This window comes from Trichechus manatus, unplaced genomic scaffold (genome assembly GCF_000243295.1).
Source record: "Trichechus manatus latirostris isolate Lorelei unplaced genomic scaffold, TriManLat1.0 scaffold00061, whole genome shotgun sequence".
Taxonomy (NCBI): domain Eukaryota; kingdom Metazoa; phylum Chordata; class Mammalia; order Sirenia; family Trichechidae; genus Trichechus; species Trichechus manatus.
In genome coordinates, this window is record NW_004443997.1 from 281,546 (window position 1) to 298,815 (window position 17,270).

Here is a 17,270-nt window from a genome sequence, read left to right on the forward strand (position 1 = left end):
TTAGTTAAGTCTGGAAGCGTTGACAACAGTGGCTTTGGAGACCGTCTTTTGGGTAGGAGGAGTCCTCGGCCTCCTACAAGATGGTGGTGGCCCAGGAACACAAGGGCTCTCCTCTTTACTTCCTCTAGCCTGTCCTTCGAGGCCCAACTTAAACTGGCCCTCAGGGGTGACTCCTGCCTTTGAACTTCTAAAGGGCCTGCAGAGTCACAGACTCTCAATCCCTCCTTTTCCAGGTGAGGACTCAGGAGATCCAGAGAGACAGAGCAACTTTCCCAAGGTCACACAGCTGCTAACAGCAGAGCCAGGCCAGAACACAGGTCTCCTGACTCAAGGCTTTGCTCTGCCACTTCCTGAGCCATGTGATCACGGGCAAGAGTCTTATCCTCACCAGGTTCCTCCTCCCAGCACCTGCCTCCCAGGGTTGACATGAAGATGAAATAAGATGATGTATAGAAGTGGACCTGGTACCTGTTGGGCTCAATAAAACGAATCTGGTTTCTTTCACTGCAGAACTTGCCAGAGCCTTTAATGTATTAATGTGTTCTGACTTTCAAGAGGCAGACAGACTACACAGACTTCTTCAGCCATAAAATATTTTTCTGGAAGGAACGTTTGTTATCATCTTCTGGGGCACAACTTTTCAGTCCAAAGGGGTTAGGAGAACCCCATCTTATGCATTCCTCCTCCATTTGGCCAAGCTATCCTGCAGCACACATGTGCTTTGTGTCTACCTCACAGCCATCCACCACCAAATGTCCCCTCCTAATAGACCCTCACTTTGTTCAGCTCTCTGTATCCACTCATCCCTCTCATACCAGAGCCCTGGGCCTCAGTCCTGTGACCTGGTTATACCAATGGGATGTGAGGAGAATCTTTCCTTTTGGAAAGGTTTCCTGGTTTCTAAGAGAGCTACAGAAAGACCTGTTCCAGACTTCCTCTCGACACTGTTGTTTCTGGAGGTGATACCTGAAACAGCGGCAGCCACTCTGTGGCCTGAGGCATCAAGAGATGGAAAGACACGGCATCCTTGATGATGTGTCTGTACCCCTAGGTTAACCAAGTCTAAACCTGCACTACCTTGCCAACTACTTGTCATGTGAGGGAACAGATTTCCTTACTACTTAAGCCACTGAGCACACTTTTCAGTTACCTGAAGCTGAAAACATCCTCTCTGATTTAACATGTGCATATTTTAACTGAGGTGTGGTTGGCCTGAGCTATTTAATCTCATATGCTCCTGACAGCAGGGAGCACCTGCAATCTCCCCAAATTAGGACAGCTGCACCCACCAGGCGTCCCCCATCCCACCTCCTTGTTTAATGATTCTGTCATGCTTGTTTAACGTTCTAAGTCTTTCCCATAGTCTCCAGCCTTTTGAGGGCGAGGCCTGGGTGCCATGTCTACCCTTGTCTCCCTGGTGTTTAGCACAGGATCAGCGCTAGTAAATTGCTGAATAAATATTTGGTGAATGAATACATAAATAATGAACACATGAATGAAAGCTTTGCCTCTTCACAATCCCTACCCTGGGGTCACCGAGCACAATGAGTTCAGCAAACACTGCTGCCTGATCTCTCAGCCTGGCAGCCCGAACCAGTCCAGGAGCAGGGTTGCAGCCCCCCCTGAGCACTGGCCGCCTCAGTGCCAGCCCCTTTGCTGACCTTAACTACTGAAATTGGCCCCCTGCAGATGCTCTTGGGTGACCCGAGACTGGGTAGGGTGAAGCACAATCTCAGGACACCATGGGTCCCAGGCAAACCCACCGACCAAAGTCAAGGGGAAAGGTCGACGCCAGAGATGCCTGAGCTTGGGGGGACCTAGCAATCAGGCTCCCTGGGTCAGAGCTGGGGGCCAGCCCTCTACCAGCCTGGGGACACCCCGTCTGCCCACTCCCCACAGCAGGAGCCTCCCAGGGGTCATGCTGTCTGGAGCAGCAGCCACCAATGCAGGATAACATCTCATGGGCTGGGAGCTGAGATGTTGCAATGTATGTGACTAAGCAGATTGTGACTGCTTCCTGTCTAACCAAACTGTCCTGGGCCTGCTCCCTAAGATCTCAGCCAGCCAAGCTTCCTGCATCGGATGGCCCTGGAGAGGATGGATAGCACGGGGTTCCCACTGAAGCAGCCTGTGTCTCTGCCACTGGGGAGCCTACCACAAGAGCAGGGAAAGTCCCCTCCCGTCTCTGAACCTCAATGTCCCCATTTATATGATGGGGGAAAGGGCAGGCTGCACTTGTGCAGTGGTTCCCAGATTTCTGGATTCCATGAACTAACACATTTCAGGAGAAACTAGAGGACAGGCATAGTGTTGCCAATTTTTTACTTTCTCATTCTCTATTATATTGTGCACTTTACCATCACCACTGACACCGGGTCCCCTCCAGTCAGTTCTCCATTCAAGAGCAGAGTGATCATCTCAAAATATAAAAGGTGTCAGCTCCTGGGACCACTGCCATGCTTCCTATAGTCTCAAGGCCACTACCCCTGCCACTGACCCTGCTTAGAAAGTTTCTCCTTTCCTACTTGGAAACCAATCCCTCCTCACCCCTCAGCCCTCAGTCAAGTGTCCTTTACTCAGAGGACCTTTCTGCCTGGTTGAAGCCCCTGCTGGAGGCTCCGAACCCCACACACCTCCAGCTCATAGTACTTATTATATTTGCAGTTTTACGTAGCTTGTTTGATGAGTTGATTAGTGCAAACTCCACGTGGGCAGGGGCCATGTCCGTTTTGCTCCCCACTACATCCTCAGCACCTAATCCAGGCCGAATGTTGTAAGCACCGGGCAAATATTTGTTGAATAAATGAATAGACTTTTCAATGCCAAAAAAGTAGGAAAGGCATAAACCAAAAATAAATAGGAAGGCCTTCAAATGGAATAGTCACCTTCTGAAGTGCTCCCTCAGTACAGGTCCTTATTTTTCTCTTTTTGCCAGACTAGGGAAAATCAGGTCAAGGACCAGCTTTTGGGAAGCATGGCCCAGGCTCCACCATCCGGTGATTCGATGGTTCGGACATCAAATAATTCAGACACAGCAGAAGGGGGCAGTTTCAGCTCCTCTGGCTTTTTGCTATCAATAAGCAGCAGTCACTGAAAACCTCCCTAACAGAGCCCGAGCCCAAAGCATAACCATTAAAGAACCCACCCCGCCTGCTGGGAGCCACCAGGTTCAGGGCTGTGAAGGGACCCCTGATCTCAGCCTCCATGGCCAGTTCCTTAACACAGTAGGCCCTTCTGTTTCTCCCGCTTTCTGTATGCACTCTGCAGCCCACTCCACTCACCTCTTGCCCTTATGCACCCGGCTCAGGTCCACTGAGTTCCTGCTGAACACATCAAACTCATCATTCTGGAAGATGTTGTGACGAGACGTCAACAGGGGCGTTGGGTCTGGCTTCGCCTGTCTAGGGGCAGCATGAAAATCAATTTAAGGGGGCTGGGCCAGTAGATACCCACCTGTGACCCACTTCCCCCGACCACTTCATGTCCATCAGATCCTTCACCCCTTTTCAATAGCCACGCCTAGGATACAATCTCAACAGCTTTCAGGGAGAGGCAGACCTGCTCCATCTGGCCCCTGCCTGGGTATGCAGCCACCCCTTAGCAAAGCTCCTCTCGTTCCTGAGGTGTCAGTCACACAAGTTTTCTTTCTGTGTCTTAAAAGCTCCCTCATTTAATGCTTAGGACAGCTCTATGAGATTGGTACCCATTAATCACTTAGCCTCTTCATACATTAGTGTTCTCATCTATAAAACGTGGCACAAAGTGGCCAAGAAGCTTGCCCAAAAGGACACAGCTAGCTTCAGTCATTCATTCAATAAATATCACCTGTTCATGGAAGAAATACCTATTCATTCCCTCATTTCTGCTGCTCCACAGGGTCTTTGGGAAAGCAGTGGGCCAAACTCAGAAAGGGCCGGTGTGAAGGAAGTGAGCAGCTTGGCCGTCCTCCCTCAGGAATCTACTGGGAAGGTGGTGATGTCAGGGGCTGGCCGAGAACTTAGTAACTCGAAGGTGCTCATCAACTCTTCATCACGTGCCGTGTCCCTAATGGGTCTTCCCACAGGTGCAGCAGGGATGCGCACTATGCACTCACTCTCTGCCCTGCAGGGACATGTGAGAACCTCCTGAGGGCCTAAGATCCGTATGTTTCCCAAAGAGGGCAGTTAAACAGCTGGGAAACACCCCTGTGGGGAAGGGAAAGCAAGCTGAGTCCTTGGACATGAACGATATAAGTGGGAAGTTGAGTTTTTGAGAAGGGGCACCAGATGAGGGCCCTGAGGTAGCCTGGGCGCGCCACACCTCCTCCCACCTGTCTGTCCCACCTGTCTAGGCTGCGGTCCAGCTGGCTGAGGGCCGGAGCCAGTCGCTCCTCCAGGATGTTGTTGATCACCTGCTCCGGGTCATAGCTGTAGTGTGCCAGGCAGGCCAGGATGAAGCCCTCACCAAGGTCTGGGAGCAGGTCCTTCACTTGGGAGATGAGCGAGTCCAGCTCTACTCCGGACACAGAGGGGACCAGGGCAGCAGCTGCCCCCATGCACTGCAGGAAGAGGCAGAGAGAAGGACAGGAAGGGGATGTCTTCCTTGGCTAAGCCAGGAGGTGACAGGGTAACAGGCCATAGGTAGAGAGGAAACAGCGCTGGACTTGAGTCAGGGGCCCTGGCTTGAGTCCCAGCCCTGCCCCTGTGCGACTTCAGCCAGCTGACTCCAGTCTCTCTGAGCCTCCATTTCCTCCTCTGTGAAAAAGGGGGCTTTAGGCTTTATCTCCAGGCTACTTCCGGCTGTGGGACTTTGAACAAGTTGCTTCCCGTCTGAGTCTCAGTTTCCTCCTTTAGGGAACGAGCTGACCACCACCCACCCACCTCAGGGGGTTGTTTCAGGTGGTTCAAAGAGGGGATGCACGCAAAGTGATGAGCCTGTGTCAGCGCTGATGAGGCACTCAGTAAACAGCCACAGTTCCTACTGATAGTGAAGGTTCCTACTGACAGTGAAAGGTCCTTTTCCAGCCCTCACAAATTTAGGACTGACGCCAGGGGGACACAGCAACCGCCACACCTGGACTGTGTAGAGATGATCCCCCTTGCATTATAGTCTTTTCAATAAGGGTGATTCACTTTATATACTACTCCATGTGGCTTGACTTTGTTAGGCCTTTTAGTTAAGGAAATTCACAAATCAAACACGTAATAAAAACCTTCCATGACTCAGAAGAAGGCAAAGGCAGTGGGCGCTGTCATCCTTCAAGGCCTTGTAGTCTAAGAGGAAGACCATAGCGTCTGTGAACGGAGCACCAACACCAGCCAGTACTCAGAGCTCTCCATGTGGCAGCTCTGGAAATCCCAACAGCAACCGTGCTGTTCCCACCATACAGATGAGAAACCAAGGCTCAGAGTGAGTGATGTCTCCAAGGTCACAGAGCTAGTGAATGACAGGGCCAAAATACACCCGAGCTGCCTGACCCTAGGGGCTATGTGGTTTAACCTGCCTCCCAACACACAGGAAGAATCCTGGGCTTGATGGCCAGTTCTGGAAAAGCCTGAGAGAAAGTACTAGACCCCAGGTTTCCAGACTTGTTTAGTGGAGCCCTGCAGTTCCATGGAGGGTCTCCCAGAGAGGCCAAGCAGTAGGATCAGGAACTGCTCCCAACCACAACCAAAGCAGCCCCGTTTCTGTTTAGAGGTGGCTCTGTAAAGATTTCACATGAAAGCTTCACCTCTTCACTCTAAAGAGAGAAAACTGAGCCTTTGACAGCTGAAATGACTTCCTGTCTCCTTGCACCCAGTCCCACTCCAGGCTAAGGGCAGCAGAGAGCTGATCAGCAGCTCGAAGCTGTCAATTCCAAAAGGAACCTTTTTCCCTGAGTGCAGAAACAAAGAATGGAGGTTTCCCGGCTGCCCTGACCTGTCAGATGGGGACTGGAGGGCAGGGGCAGCAGGGGACAGCCCTGCCCTGGACACACACCTCCTCATCCTCCGAGTTCTCTGGGTGTGATGGTGTTTGACTGACTGGCTCCACTGTCGCCGCAACCTTGTTAGGATCCTCAGCCACCAGTGGGTCTTTAGCCTCCGTGGCTTTCTGTCTGTCCACCCCTTCCCATGCACTCTCGACTGCCTGGAGGATATAGGCAGTGCGTGTCTCGTCGCTAGGAGGACGTTAAGGGTTTTTCTCTCTCTCAGGTCCCACAGCCTTCTCCACCTCTCCAGCTCTGAGGCAGTGGAACTCTCAGTCTCTCCCCAGCATGTGACTGCATGGTTTCTGCCAGGGGCTTCTGGGCTGCACCCAGTGGACGAAGGGGGCACCTGGGTCGCGTGGGGAAAGAGGACAGACGTGGCCACACTGGCCTTGCAACCTAGCACCTGCCATTCAGCAGAAAGAAGCTCTGGGCCGAGGGCTGGCATCAGAGTGTCCTGGGATGTGCCAGTGGTTCTTCCCTCTGTACTGACCACCAGGAGGGCCCAACAGGGTCACCGCCGCTGCACCTCCTGTTCAACCTGCTGTGGGCTTTCTGCAAAGGCTGGAGGCCCACAAGGTTTCCCTGAGGCAGGACTGAGCAACCCACCCCAGCCACCAAAATGGCCCACGGGCCTGCTCTCCCCCGTTCCTCCTCTCTGTCTACCACTCTGGGCAATGCCAAGCCAGAAACCGAGGAGTTGCCCTAGACTCCCTCACTGCACTTCCAGTCCAAAGCCCCATCATCCTGGCCTGGATGTCAGCAACAACCTCCTCACCAGCCCCTGAGCCTCCATGGTGACCCCAGGCCAGTTCATGCTCCTTCTGTGGTCAGACAGAGCTTGTCACTCTTTGCTTCACATCCTTCCACAGCACCCCAGAGACTGCAGGACAGAGCCCGAACTTCTCAGTGAGGGTCACCACAGGGCTGTGCGGGCCCACCTCCCTCCAGCTCATCTGCCACACTCTGACCCCCTCCCCTCCCCTCTCCCACGGCCCAACCCCATGCTCTACACTTGTATGTGGGCTCTTCCAATGAGCCTGCTCTCTGTCCTCTGAACTTTCATACTGGGAATGCTCTTGTCCTTGGTCTTAGCTCCTGTTCCTTCTGCTGTTCTCAGCTTGGCCATCATTTGCATCTGACAGCCCATCATAAGTGCCGCTGAGATAGGTACCTCCTCTCGTCTCTGTACCCTCTGAATTCTCCCACCATGGCGCTCTCTATCTAACTGCCTGTTTACTTGTCCGTCTGCCCTCTGGAGTGATGTCTGTGAGGGCAAGGGCTGAGCCCATCTTGGTCACACAGGCACAGACACAACACCCAGTAAACACTAGAGGAAGTATGACTGGACCTCCCCTGCCTTGAGAATCAGGGCAGTCATCTCCAGAAAAACAGAGGCTGGGGCCTTGGCGTGCCTCCCAGGAAAGCTGGCTGATCTGTGTGTTCTTGGGCTAAACCTCCCTCCCCACTCCTCCAGGACCCAGCAGTCCATCCCTGACCTGGCCAGGCCAGGCTCCTTTCCAGAGGCAGTGGTTGAAGGATACAAGACAGATGAAGCCTGCTGCAGCAAGCTGACATCATCGGCCACAGGGAAGAGCACATCATAGTCCCGGAGGAACCTGCCAGGTAGAGCGCAAATGGGAGGGAAAGGGCTGGGGCCACAGGAGCACTGCTGTAGGCCACTCCCTGTCTCTGCTGCCCAACTACAAATCCCAGATGTCAGCAGGTGCCCACCTTAGAACCATGGAGGGCTTCTAGCAGGGGCTCAACTAGATAAGGTCTGGTGGGAACTGGTGGGGAGGGCCACAGGCTGTCCCCCAGCTCAGCCACACTCACCTCTTCTCCTGCAGCAAGGAGCTAAAGATCTGAAGGAACTCCTCGATGAAACCCTGAATGTTGTCACAGCTGGAACAGGATACCAGGGAAGATTAGATCACTCAATGCAAGACAATCTGCACCATCCTCCCAACCCCACCCCTCCCCAGTTAAAGGAAAGACACATCTTTCTCAGTCTCCCATCTCTGCTCAGCCAGCCCTAGAGGCAGAGGGGAGGCAGAGCTGATGTGGTGGAAATGCTCCTGGTGAGCTTGGGAAGAGGGTTCTCTCACCAGAGAGGCAGCACCCCAGGGCTTACCTGCTTTCCAGGATGGGAAGAAGGCAGATCTGGTTCATGAGGATATGAATAATCTCCACCAGCTTCTTCCTGGAATGGGAGAGCCTCTTCCACAGGTCACCTAGCAGCCTTTCAAGGTCAGCGAAAAACAAGAAACAGGGATTTGGGAGACAAAAAGGCACCAAGAAAGCTTATTCTCAGCAGTTGCAGGTGCCCCTCCACCGAGATGAGAAGGCCTCACAGTTTACTGCTGAGAGCAGCTGGCAAAAGGCTGCAGGCCCTGAGTGGCCAGCTGGTTCCAGAGCCGCTTCTCAGATCCAACAGTGAGTTAGGAACCAGAGGGCCATTTAACAAAAGCTTGGAGAAATAGCTGATGGGGAGGGCTCTGGTGCCGGGGCCAGAAGGCTGCTAGGGAGGATGTACAAGGCCTGCAGCTGCACGGTCCTCGGTTCGACCGCCTGTTTTAGAGACGGCGATGCTCCCTGAGGCAGACAGGGGCCTCTGCCAAGGCCAGTGACACTAGGCCTCTCTTTCCCACAACATTCTTAGTTTGTCCCCGCCTTACTTGCTATCTTCAAGCCTTCTCTTCTTAATTGCAGACTCCAGTTCGGGAATTGCTGTTTCATAAAAGGAAGCTAGTCTGTGGAAGCACACATAGGTAAAATGTTGGGTTTAGTTCATAAATACTACACTTCAATAGAAAATCAGACAACATAAGCAAGTGGGAAGGCTCATTTTTTGCTCCCACAACATATTTTCTCCTGGGACCACCCTGGCTCTCCCCCAAGCCCACCCCAGAGTGGCCAGCTGTGGCTGGTTCTCAGGAGCATCTCATGGGGAAACCTGTAGCTGTGTTCCCCACTCAGATGGAAAACCACAGCCCAGCCCAGGTAGGCTCATTCTAACAGATAAACCATGGGGGGCCTCCAGGACTCACTGCAGTTTCAGGAACAGACACAAGGTCACTCTCTGTTCTTGCTCCAAAACTACCAGTAGCTTCCTACCTCCTACGAATCAGACCATAACTCCTCTGGCATAACCAGATCTGGCACGGGTAGCCAGCCTTGCTTCTCACCTCAGTGACCTCACTCCCATCCCTTCCCAACTCAAGGTCAAATTCGAATTCCAGCCACATGGGCCCTCACTGTCCTCCCCACAATCGGTGCCCCACAGCCCTCCCAGCTTCTTGAAGGCTAACGTGCACCACAGCTGTCCTCCTCCTCCTTGTAGCATGCCAGGCCCCTCCTTCCTGGGGTCTTCCTGATCACGCCAACCCAAGGGGCTTACTCCTCCTGGAACTAGCTGTCAGCACTTTGAATATGTTGTCCTTACAATTTCAAATGCAGTTGTCCCACTTTAGAGAACAGTTTGGGGATTCCTCAAAATGGTAAACACAGAATTACCATATGACCCAGCAATTCCACCTCTAGGTATATACCCAAAAGACTTAAAAGCAGGGACACAAGCAGATAATTGAACAGCAACGTTCACTGCAGCATTATTCACAATAGCCAAAAGGTGAAAACAACCCAAGTGTCTATCAACATGAATGAATAAACCAATTGTGGTACACACATACGATGGAATATTATTCAGCTGTAAAATGGAATGAAGTCCTGATACATACTACAACATGGATAAACCTTGAAAACATTATACACAGTGAAATAAGCCAGACACATACTATTATATGACTCCACTTACAGGAAATATCTAGAACAGGCAAATTCATAAAGACAGAAACTAGATTAGTGGTTACCAGGGGCTGGGGGGAGGGGAGAAAGGGAGTTACTGCCTAAGGGGAACAGAGTGTGGGATAATGAAATGGTTTTGGAAACAGTGGTGATAGTTGCACAACATGATGAATACAATTAATGGCACTGAAACGTACACTTAAAAATGGTTAAAATGAAAAATTTTATGTTATTTTACCCCCCCAAAAATTTTTTTTTAATATTATTAAATGCAGCTGCTTCTTCTCTGTGATGCAATTCTTCCTCAGAACATGTGAATCATCCCAAGGCAAGAACTGCAGCTTAAGTGCCTAGGACAGTGCTGAATTTAGAGCAGGTGCTGTCAACACCTGTCTGTTGATTGGCTTCTGGCAACTTCTATCCTAGGGTACTGCCAGACCTAGGAGAAGATAACTAGGCCAAAAGGGGCAGGCCCTGCTAGGCCCATAGATGGCACCAGAAAAGGACAGGGAGGGCAGTTTGGCCCAAACGGCTCAGGTGTTGCCAGGATACATTGCTGGTGGGAGGGTAAATTGGTACAACCCCTATGGAGGGCGATTTGGCAAGATCTACCAAAATTTAAAAAGCAGATACCATCTGTCCCTGCAATCTTACTTCTAGGAATTCACTCCTCAGCTACACTTGCAAAGATGCAAAATGATGAGTGCACAAAGTTAATCTTCGTAGCATTTTTTTTTTGTAATAGCTGAAAACAACCTAAAGGTCCATCTATGGGGTCTAGCACCCCTTACAATGGAATCCTACAAAGTAATACCAAAAATCATGACTGCTCTATGCACTGATACAGCACCACCATTAAGAAAAAAAGGAAAATGCAAACAGTATGTGTAGTACTTAGAATATACCAACATTAAATTTAAAAAAAGAGAAAGGGAGATACATAATGTACACATTGGTTTGTACATGTATGAAATATTTCCAGAAAATTCCCCAAAAAACTATGACAATGGTTGTGTATGAGGAAAAGAACTAGGGAAGGGGTAGGGGAAGGCTTTTCACTGTATATTTTACACTTTTTCAGTTTTGAACCATGTGAAGATATAAAAGCATTCATAAAAGCAAAGGGCAGAAAGAGGAAGTGAGGAAGAAAGCTGCTGAGACAGATTAGGTAAAGAGCTGATCGGATGATTTCAAGAGAGTTCTCAACAACTGGGGTTGTGTCATTTGCTGAGTGGGGTGTTCCTGGCAGGCCTCAAGCACAGTTTGAACAGGCTGGGCCAGCCCTGGGCTGTTTCTGGGTAAAGGCAATGTCACTTTTGGTCAACAGTGTTTTCCTTTCTTCCTCCTCACCCTCAACCTCTCCCCTACCTTGGCCTCCTCCTGGCAGGAGGTCAGTGCTTCCAAAACTTGGCAAGAAACATTAACAAAATGGGGGATGGCCTGTGATAAGTGAAAGTAAGCAGGATACACAATTCTAAGAAGAGTATGAGCTCAAATTACAGTAAAACCAGTGAAAGCAAGAACCTGTGTAAGGTGGTAACATGTCAGAGAAGGAAAACTCACTGGGTGTTTATGAAGTAAGATTCTTAATAGAAAGTGATAGAAAAGCGGTATAAGACTGAACCTTGTCAAAGGCGGAAAACTTGAAAGACCCGGAAAAACAAGGCAGTCCCGCTGAGTTCCGGCTCTTATAGGTTTCACTGTAGTAGGATCTCTCACCAGTGGTTTTAATTTCCTACCTGTTCGTACTTTCCAAATCTCCTACGAGCACGTGCCACTTTTCTCATCAGAAAACCCACCTTTTAAATCAAGTGGACAGCTACAATCTCATCCCAATCCCCTTCTTCTGGGGGAAATGCTGATTGGCACTTTATTCTAACACTCTCTGGGTGGACTGATCAATCCTAATGTCTGGTTTTCACAAGCTGAGGAGACCAGGGAGGGGCCAGAGCACCAGATGCCATCCTGGCATGTGTCGGCAGTAGATAAATATTTTGCTGAACGGGCAAGTAAGTGACCGAATGCACAGACGGCTGGATGGATGAGTTGGGAAGCTCCCAGAAGATCCTGCAAACGCTGGGGAGAAGCGCCTGGCAAGAGTGACAGGCCACAGGCTGCTGAGAATGGGCTAGCGCCCACCGTTGCCAGGCCACGTGTAGGCTGCCAGCCTCTTCATGCTGGCCGAGGAACGCCCACACCCATACACCCCTTTCTTACTGCACAAGTAACAGACGCTCGTAGGCTAAGTGGGTCTCCCTCCCTGGCCCACATTCTCCTCCACTTCTTTCTTTGTCCCAGTGGGCTCTTTCTATGACTCCTTTGGATAAAAGCCTCCAGTGGCTCCCCACTGCCTGTAAAATAAAGGCTTCACTCCCTGCCAGAACATTCAAGGATCCTCACAGTCTGGCTTCTCTGGACTCACCCCCTGCCTCACGGAACATTCCATTACCTGGCTCTTCTCTGAACACCCTGGGTCTGGCTCCTTGCGTGCTTCATTCCACCTGCCTGGAACGCCCATCCTGCCACTGCATCCTTCACCTTTCTCTGTCCAGAAGGTTCCTGTTCATTCTTCAACACCTAATTTAAGGGCTGTCTCTGCTTGAACCCTTGCTTTACTTCATCAGACAGAAGTTTGCTTCCCTCCCGTGTTTCCAACCCATTGCCGTTGAGTCGATTCCCACTCGTAGCAACCCTATAGTCGATTCCGACTTATAGTGACCCTATAGGACAGAGTAGAACTACCTCATAGGGTTTCTAAGGACCGCCTGGTAGATTCAAACTGCAAACCTTTTGGTTAGCAGCCGAACTCTTAACCACTATGACACCAGGGTTTCCCCGTGTTTCCAAAGCACTTCACAATATGGTGATGGCAGGCAGCCCCACACGCAAACACATCTGTATTTCCTTGGGTGTATTCTCCCCTGGCTAGAAGCTAAGTCCTCAGGGAAGTGATCACAGCCTGTTGTCTATCACTCACTCCCTCACGTCCAACGACGACAGGGGCTTTGGAACAAAGTAGGATTGAAGTGAAACTCTCCTATTCTTGGTTGTCTTTTTCTCCCCTGCCCTGTTCTTAGCCAAAAGTGAGAATGCTTCTAACACGCAGGCTCCACATGCACAGGAGCCTTATCTATCTTCTTCCCTGCCGTGTCCACAGGTTGGAAGAGGGTCTACAGCACAGTCTAAGAACCCAGTAAATACCTGTTGAATGAGCAGGTGAACCAGACCTCTACTTCCACAGCTAGGACTACCACTGTACCTGTAACAGAAGTCATGTTTCTGGAAGGTTTGGCAAGCCAAAGGGAAGATGTCCAGAAAGGCCCAGAGTGTAGTGCAGGTATCACAAAGGTAGAGAACAATGTCCTTCAATTCCTGTTGCCAAAAGAGAACATGGCATTATTCCCCCACCCCTATATACAGCTCTGCAGAGGGTCTGAGACAAAGGTAACAAAGTCAGGGATCTTCCAACAGTAGGATGCTGCAGATGGGGCATGAGAACACTGGACCAGGTGGCAGAGGTCTGACCAAAGCCTGATCAGTCCATCTCCAGGATCTCAATCCGAGCAAGTCCCTCCTTTGACCTCCCTAAGCCTCAGGTCTTGCTACAATAGCTCAAATGGGCTTATACCCAATGATCTCTAGGGTTACTTCTATCTCTAAGATAATGTGATTCTCTCTTCTAGGCCAAGGGAAAACCAACCCCTGAATCTGAAGCCAATGCCTGGTGTCCCACGTGGACAAAGAACATCCCAGTGAAGACAAGAATATTAAGCTGACACTTTTCTTACAGTTTGAAGAGAGTTTAGAACATTACCTGTACAATTAATTCTCACAACTCTGAAGAGTAGGTTGAGCAGCCCTTAGCAACCTCAGTTCACAGATGAGGAAACTGAGGTTCAGAGGGTGAAATGACTTGCTCCTACAGAACCTGGCATGTCCCCTTCTGAATCATGTTTAATGGCTGTTTTTCCCATGAGACTATAAGCTGCCTCATTCCTGCTGTATCTCCCTCAAGTGCTTAGCACAGGAGCTTCTTAGTATTTGCCTTCTGTCTGTCATCCCCGTTAGACTCTGAGTTCCATGAGAGTAGGTGCTGTGTCTGCTTTTACTTACTGATTTACCCCCAAGGCCTAGCACAGGGCCTGACATGCCCAGGGCTCCTCATTACAAATTCACTGAAAGATTGATTCAATGAGTAACCTGTCAAGCTGAACCAAGTGAAGACTAGAACCCCATTCTCTGAATTCTAGTTCCCTGCTCTTCCCACTATCCCATAAATGAAGCTCCCAGAGAGAAATGAAAGCCTGCTGAAAACACATGAAACCTGTGTGATGGGACTAGCTGGTTACTAAGTTGAGGAAAAGAGCCATGAGCAGAAGAAGCTGCTGGATGAGCAAGAAGGTGCTTTTTCATGTCAATCTTCCCAGCCTTGGGGTAGCCAGACTCTGGTTGAAGGGGATCCTGCCAGGAAGAGGCTGGGTTGTCAGGGCAACCTCACCTGGAGAGGCATGTCGCTGGGGCTCAATCGGCCCTTCTCCTCAAGCTTCTGAGGTGTGGCACAGGTCCGGTCCCCTTGTAAGCCACAGTGCTGCAGGATATTGCTGAAGACCTGTCGAATGCAAGAGGTGACTCTCCCCATGATGTGCCAAAGCAGCTAGGACTTCGTCCCTACAGCCAGGGCTCTTGGCCAGGTGTGGGACAGGTGATCCAAAAACTGTGTTCCAAGGTATATATATATACTAGAGTCTCAGCTGGGACAATGACCTTCCCAGAAAGCAGGGTCATAGTGGAAAAAGTACAAGATGGGGATGATGGGAGAACCCTTATGTGACTGTGGTGACACAATGGTGACAAAATGTATGTAAAGCCCCTAGAATTCTACAGATTTTATCTGACAGGACAGGCAGAGCAAGTACATGGTAATGAACATTTAAGATATACATTCAGCAACATATAATACATTTTTGCATCTCCTGCAGATGCTTATTTGTGGGAAATATATTAAAAGACAAATCGACAAAGAGGGGAAAACAGAGCCCATGGCAAAATCGTGTAAGTACTGATACTGCTGTCTTTAAGTAATGCTTATGAAAATTACTATAAGCAGTGGCTATATATTGGTGGTAGGATTATGGGGGGATATTAATCTTTCTCTTTTTCTAGATTTTCCAAATGTTCTATAATGAACATTATTATTTTGTAAAAATATTTTCTAAAAATGTAAAGCTGTTATTAGAGAAGTATAAGCTTCTTAGGAGTGTATCCTTAGAGGGATACGGCAGTTGGCAAACAACATGGAATGCAAACCAAACTTTTTTTGCCTAAGAGCTGGAAAGGCCTTTAGATATCAGTCCTATTCAAGAGCGAAAAAGAGCAAATTTGAAGCGGTGTGGGTTAGGGTAGAACTGATACTGTCTGGAGATGGGTCTAGACAGAGAGACAGGGAAACAAATATCTCTCCCTGGCTCTTCCAGGAAAGATAAGGAACACCATTAGGTGGGGGAAAGGGGTCTGCTCGCCCTCCCCGGGGGCAAGGCTGACTGCTGGTACCTGAAGGATGGTGGGCATGGTTTCATCCAGGTCATTATAGTAACTTGGCTGCTGGGTAAAGATGTTTTCTGAAAAGAGAAGAGAGTGGTAGGAATTGGGGAAAGAGGGTGGGGGTGGAAAGGATATATGACAAATGGTTGCCAGCATGTTCTGCAACCTTTTACCCTTTCCTAAGCCTGTATGCTCTAGGAGGAGTCCTGGCCCCAGTTCCACTGGCACTAAGCTTTGGCCTAGCCTAGAAACTTCCCCTGGAGGAGGGGTATGGGCGGGGAGACCTTGCTCAGAAATTTAACCTTTAAGCACCTCTGCCTAGAGAATTATATAAAAGACCAACCCTGGTCAAAGTGGCTGACTCTACTGTCCCAGGGAGCAATCACACTTGGGCACCGTGCCTTGCATGGCTTTGGCTTTGGAAGTGGAAGTCAGTCATCTAGGAAAATTAAGGGATAGGATCTCTTTGCTCAAGAAATCTGGATGCTATAATCCAGTATTCCTGCCAGGCCATGCCTCCAAAAATGTGAGGAGACTCCAGGGAGAAATTTCTCTGGAAATTCTCTTGCTATCCACTTTTGAATATGCTAGCTACACTAATCTGTCCTACTCCAAGGTGAGAGGCCTGGAGGAGCCTGAAGATAGATTTACCAATACATCTGGGGTTGTTCCTATAAAATGAAGCTCCTCTCTTGAGTATTTACTATTCTCCAAGTGCTGCTGCTGCTGCTGCTGCTGCGAGTGCGTAGGTTAGAGCACATGGTAACCGGAACAGAAAGCAAGTGTTCTGGCCATCCAAATGGTCAGGGAGGGAGGGAAAATCACAGCTAGCTGGGAACATAATGATATGAAATGCCAATGCCCTTAAGAAGAGGCCAGGGCTCTTCATCTCACCTGTAATCCTAGCAATAGAATGCCAGCTAATTGTCAGGATGGTCTGAATTCTAGGTTTCCTCTGACTTTGGACAGGCCTGTCCTTGGTTTCATTACTGATAACACTGTAGCCTTCACCTACACCCTGGAGGGCTTGAAAATGAGTAAGATCAAAGGCCAGATGGAGTTGCATGAGTCAGCCAATCACTAGTTCGCTGAACTTTCCATAGTTTTACCTGCATGAGCTTACTCAGTACCTCCCACCTTCAGATGAAGGCTGATCCTGCAGCCTGTGAAGATGCACCCAGACCATCCACGCCCATCTCCGACTCCTGACAGGCAAGCTATCCCCTCACCAACGTCTGCTCTTCCTTGTAAAAGCCTCCTATCATTACTGTCATGGTCAAGTCCACACTCCTGAGCATGGCACAAAGGGCCCTGTGAAATTTGGCCTCTGCTGCCAGCTCTAGCCACCCTCTCCCCATCCTCTGCACTGCATCCTCCCTCGCACCATCCTCAACCTCAGAGAACAAGCCCTGGCCCCTCCCTCTGCTTGGAGTGACCATCCAGTGCTGACTCCACCATAGGTAGGTATTGCCTTCTCCATGCAGCACCTCCTGGCCCAGGCATTGGGAGCAAGGAGTCCCCCCATTCACCCGGGCAGCACCACTGCATTGCTTTACCATTCACAGCAGCCCACTGGGCTGCCTCCGCGGTAAGACCCACATGAGCAGGGCCACACCATCTCCCCACTGTATCCCAACCACCTAGCCCAGTGGATGGGTGGCACTCTCACAAGCCCTCCAGCATTTGAGTAATAGGGATGTTTTACAAGCATCAAAATATCAAATTTCACAACCCTTGAGGTCTTTGGAGTCCCTTCACTCTCCTTATCTGATTCTGATGACAGTGGAGATTTCTCTGACTTTTGATCTCTTAAAGAAATAACAAAAAGGTAGGGGACAGCAACGGCATCCTCTGAAAATGTCTATTCTCAGACTAAAGTGGATCAGATACTCAGGGTGAATGGAAGGTATTGCCACACAGATCGGCGCAGTCCACCGTAGGGTCAAGGCCCCAATTTACTTCTGGTTTGCAAAAC

The 17,270-nt window shown here is 49.9% G+C and overlaps 1 protein-coding gene across 1 annotated transcript in view; it reads right to left on the bottom strand.

Moving 5' to 3' along the window:
- Positions 1 to 17,270, bottom strand: part of ASCC2 (activating signal cointegrator 1 complex subunit 2) — a 43,037-nt gene that overhangs the window by 14,074 nt on the left and 11,693 nt on the right. Inside the window, exons 6-15 of the mRNA XM_023733675.1 lie at positions 15,305 to 15,372; positions 14,253 to 14,363; positions 13,014 to 13,126; positions 8,626 to 8,700; positions 8,082 to 8,189; positions 7,784 to 7,852; positions 7,492 to 7,566; positions 5,959 to 6,139; positions 4,323 to 4,537; positions 3,282 to 3,401 (exon numbers count right to left, since the gene is read on the bottom strand). Coding sequence (XP_023589443.1) covers positions 3,282 to 3,401; positions 4,323 to 4,537; positions 5,959 to 6,139; positions 7,492 to 7,566; positions 7,784 to 7,852; positions 8,082 to 8,189; positions 8,626 to 8,700; positions 13,014 to 13,126; positions 14,253 to 14,363; positions 15,305 to 15,372 — 1,135 coding nt within the window. The remainder of the gene's footprint in view (positions 1 to 3,281; positions 3,402 to 4,322; positions 4,538 to 5,958; positions 6,140 to 7,491; positions 7,567 to 7,783; positions 7,853 to 8,081; positions 8,190 to 8,625; positions 8,701 to 13,013; positions 13,127 to 14,252; positions 14,364 to 15,304; positions 15,373 to 17,270) is intronic.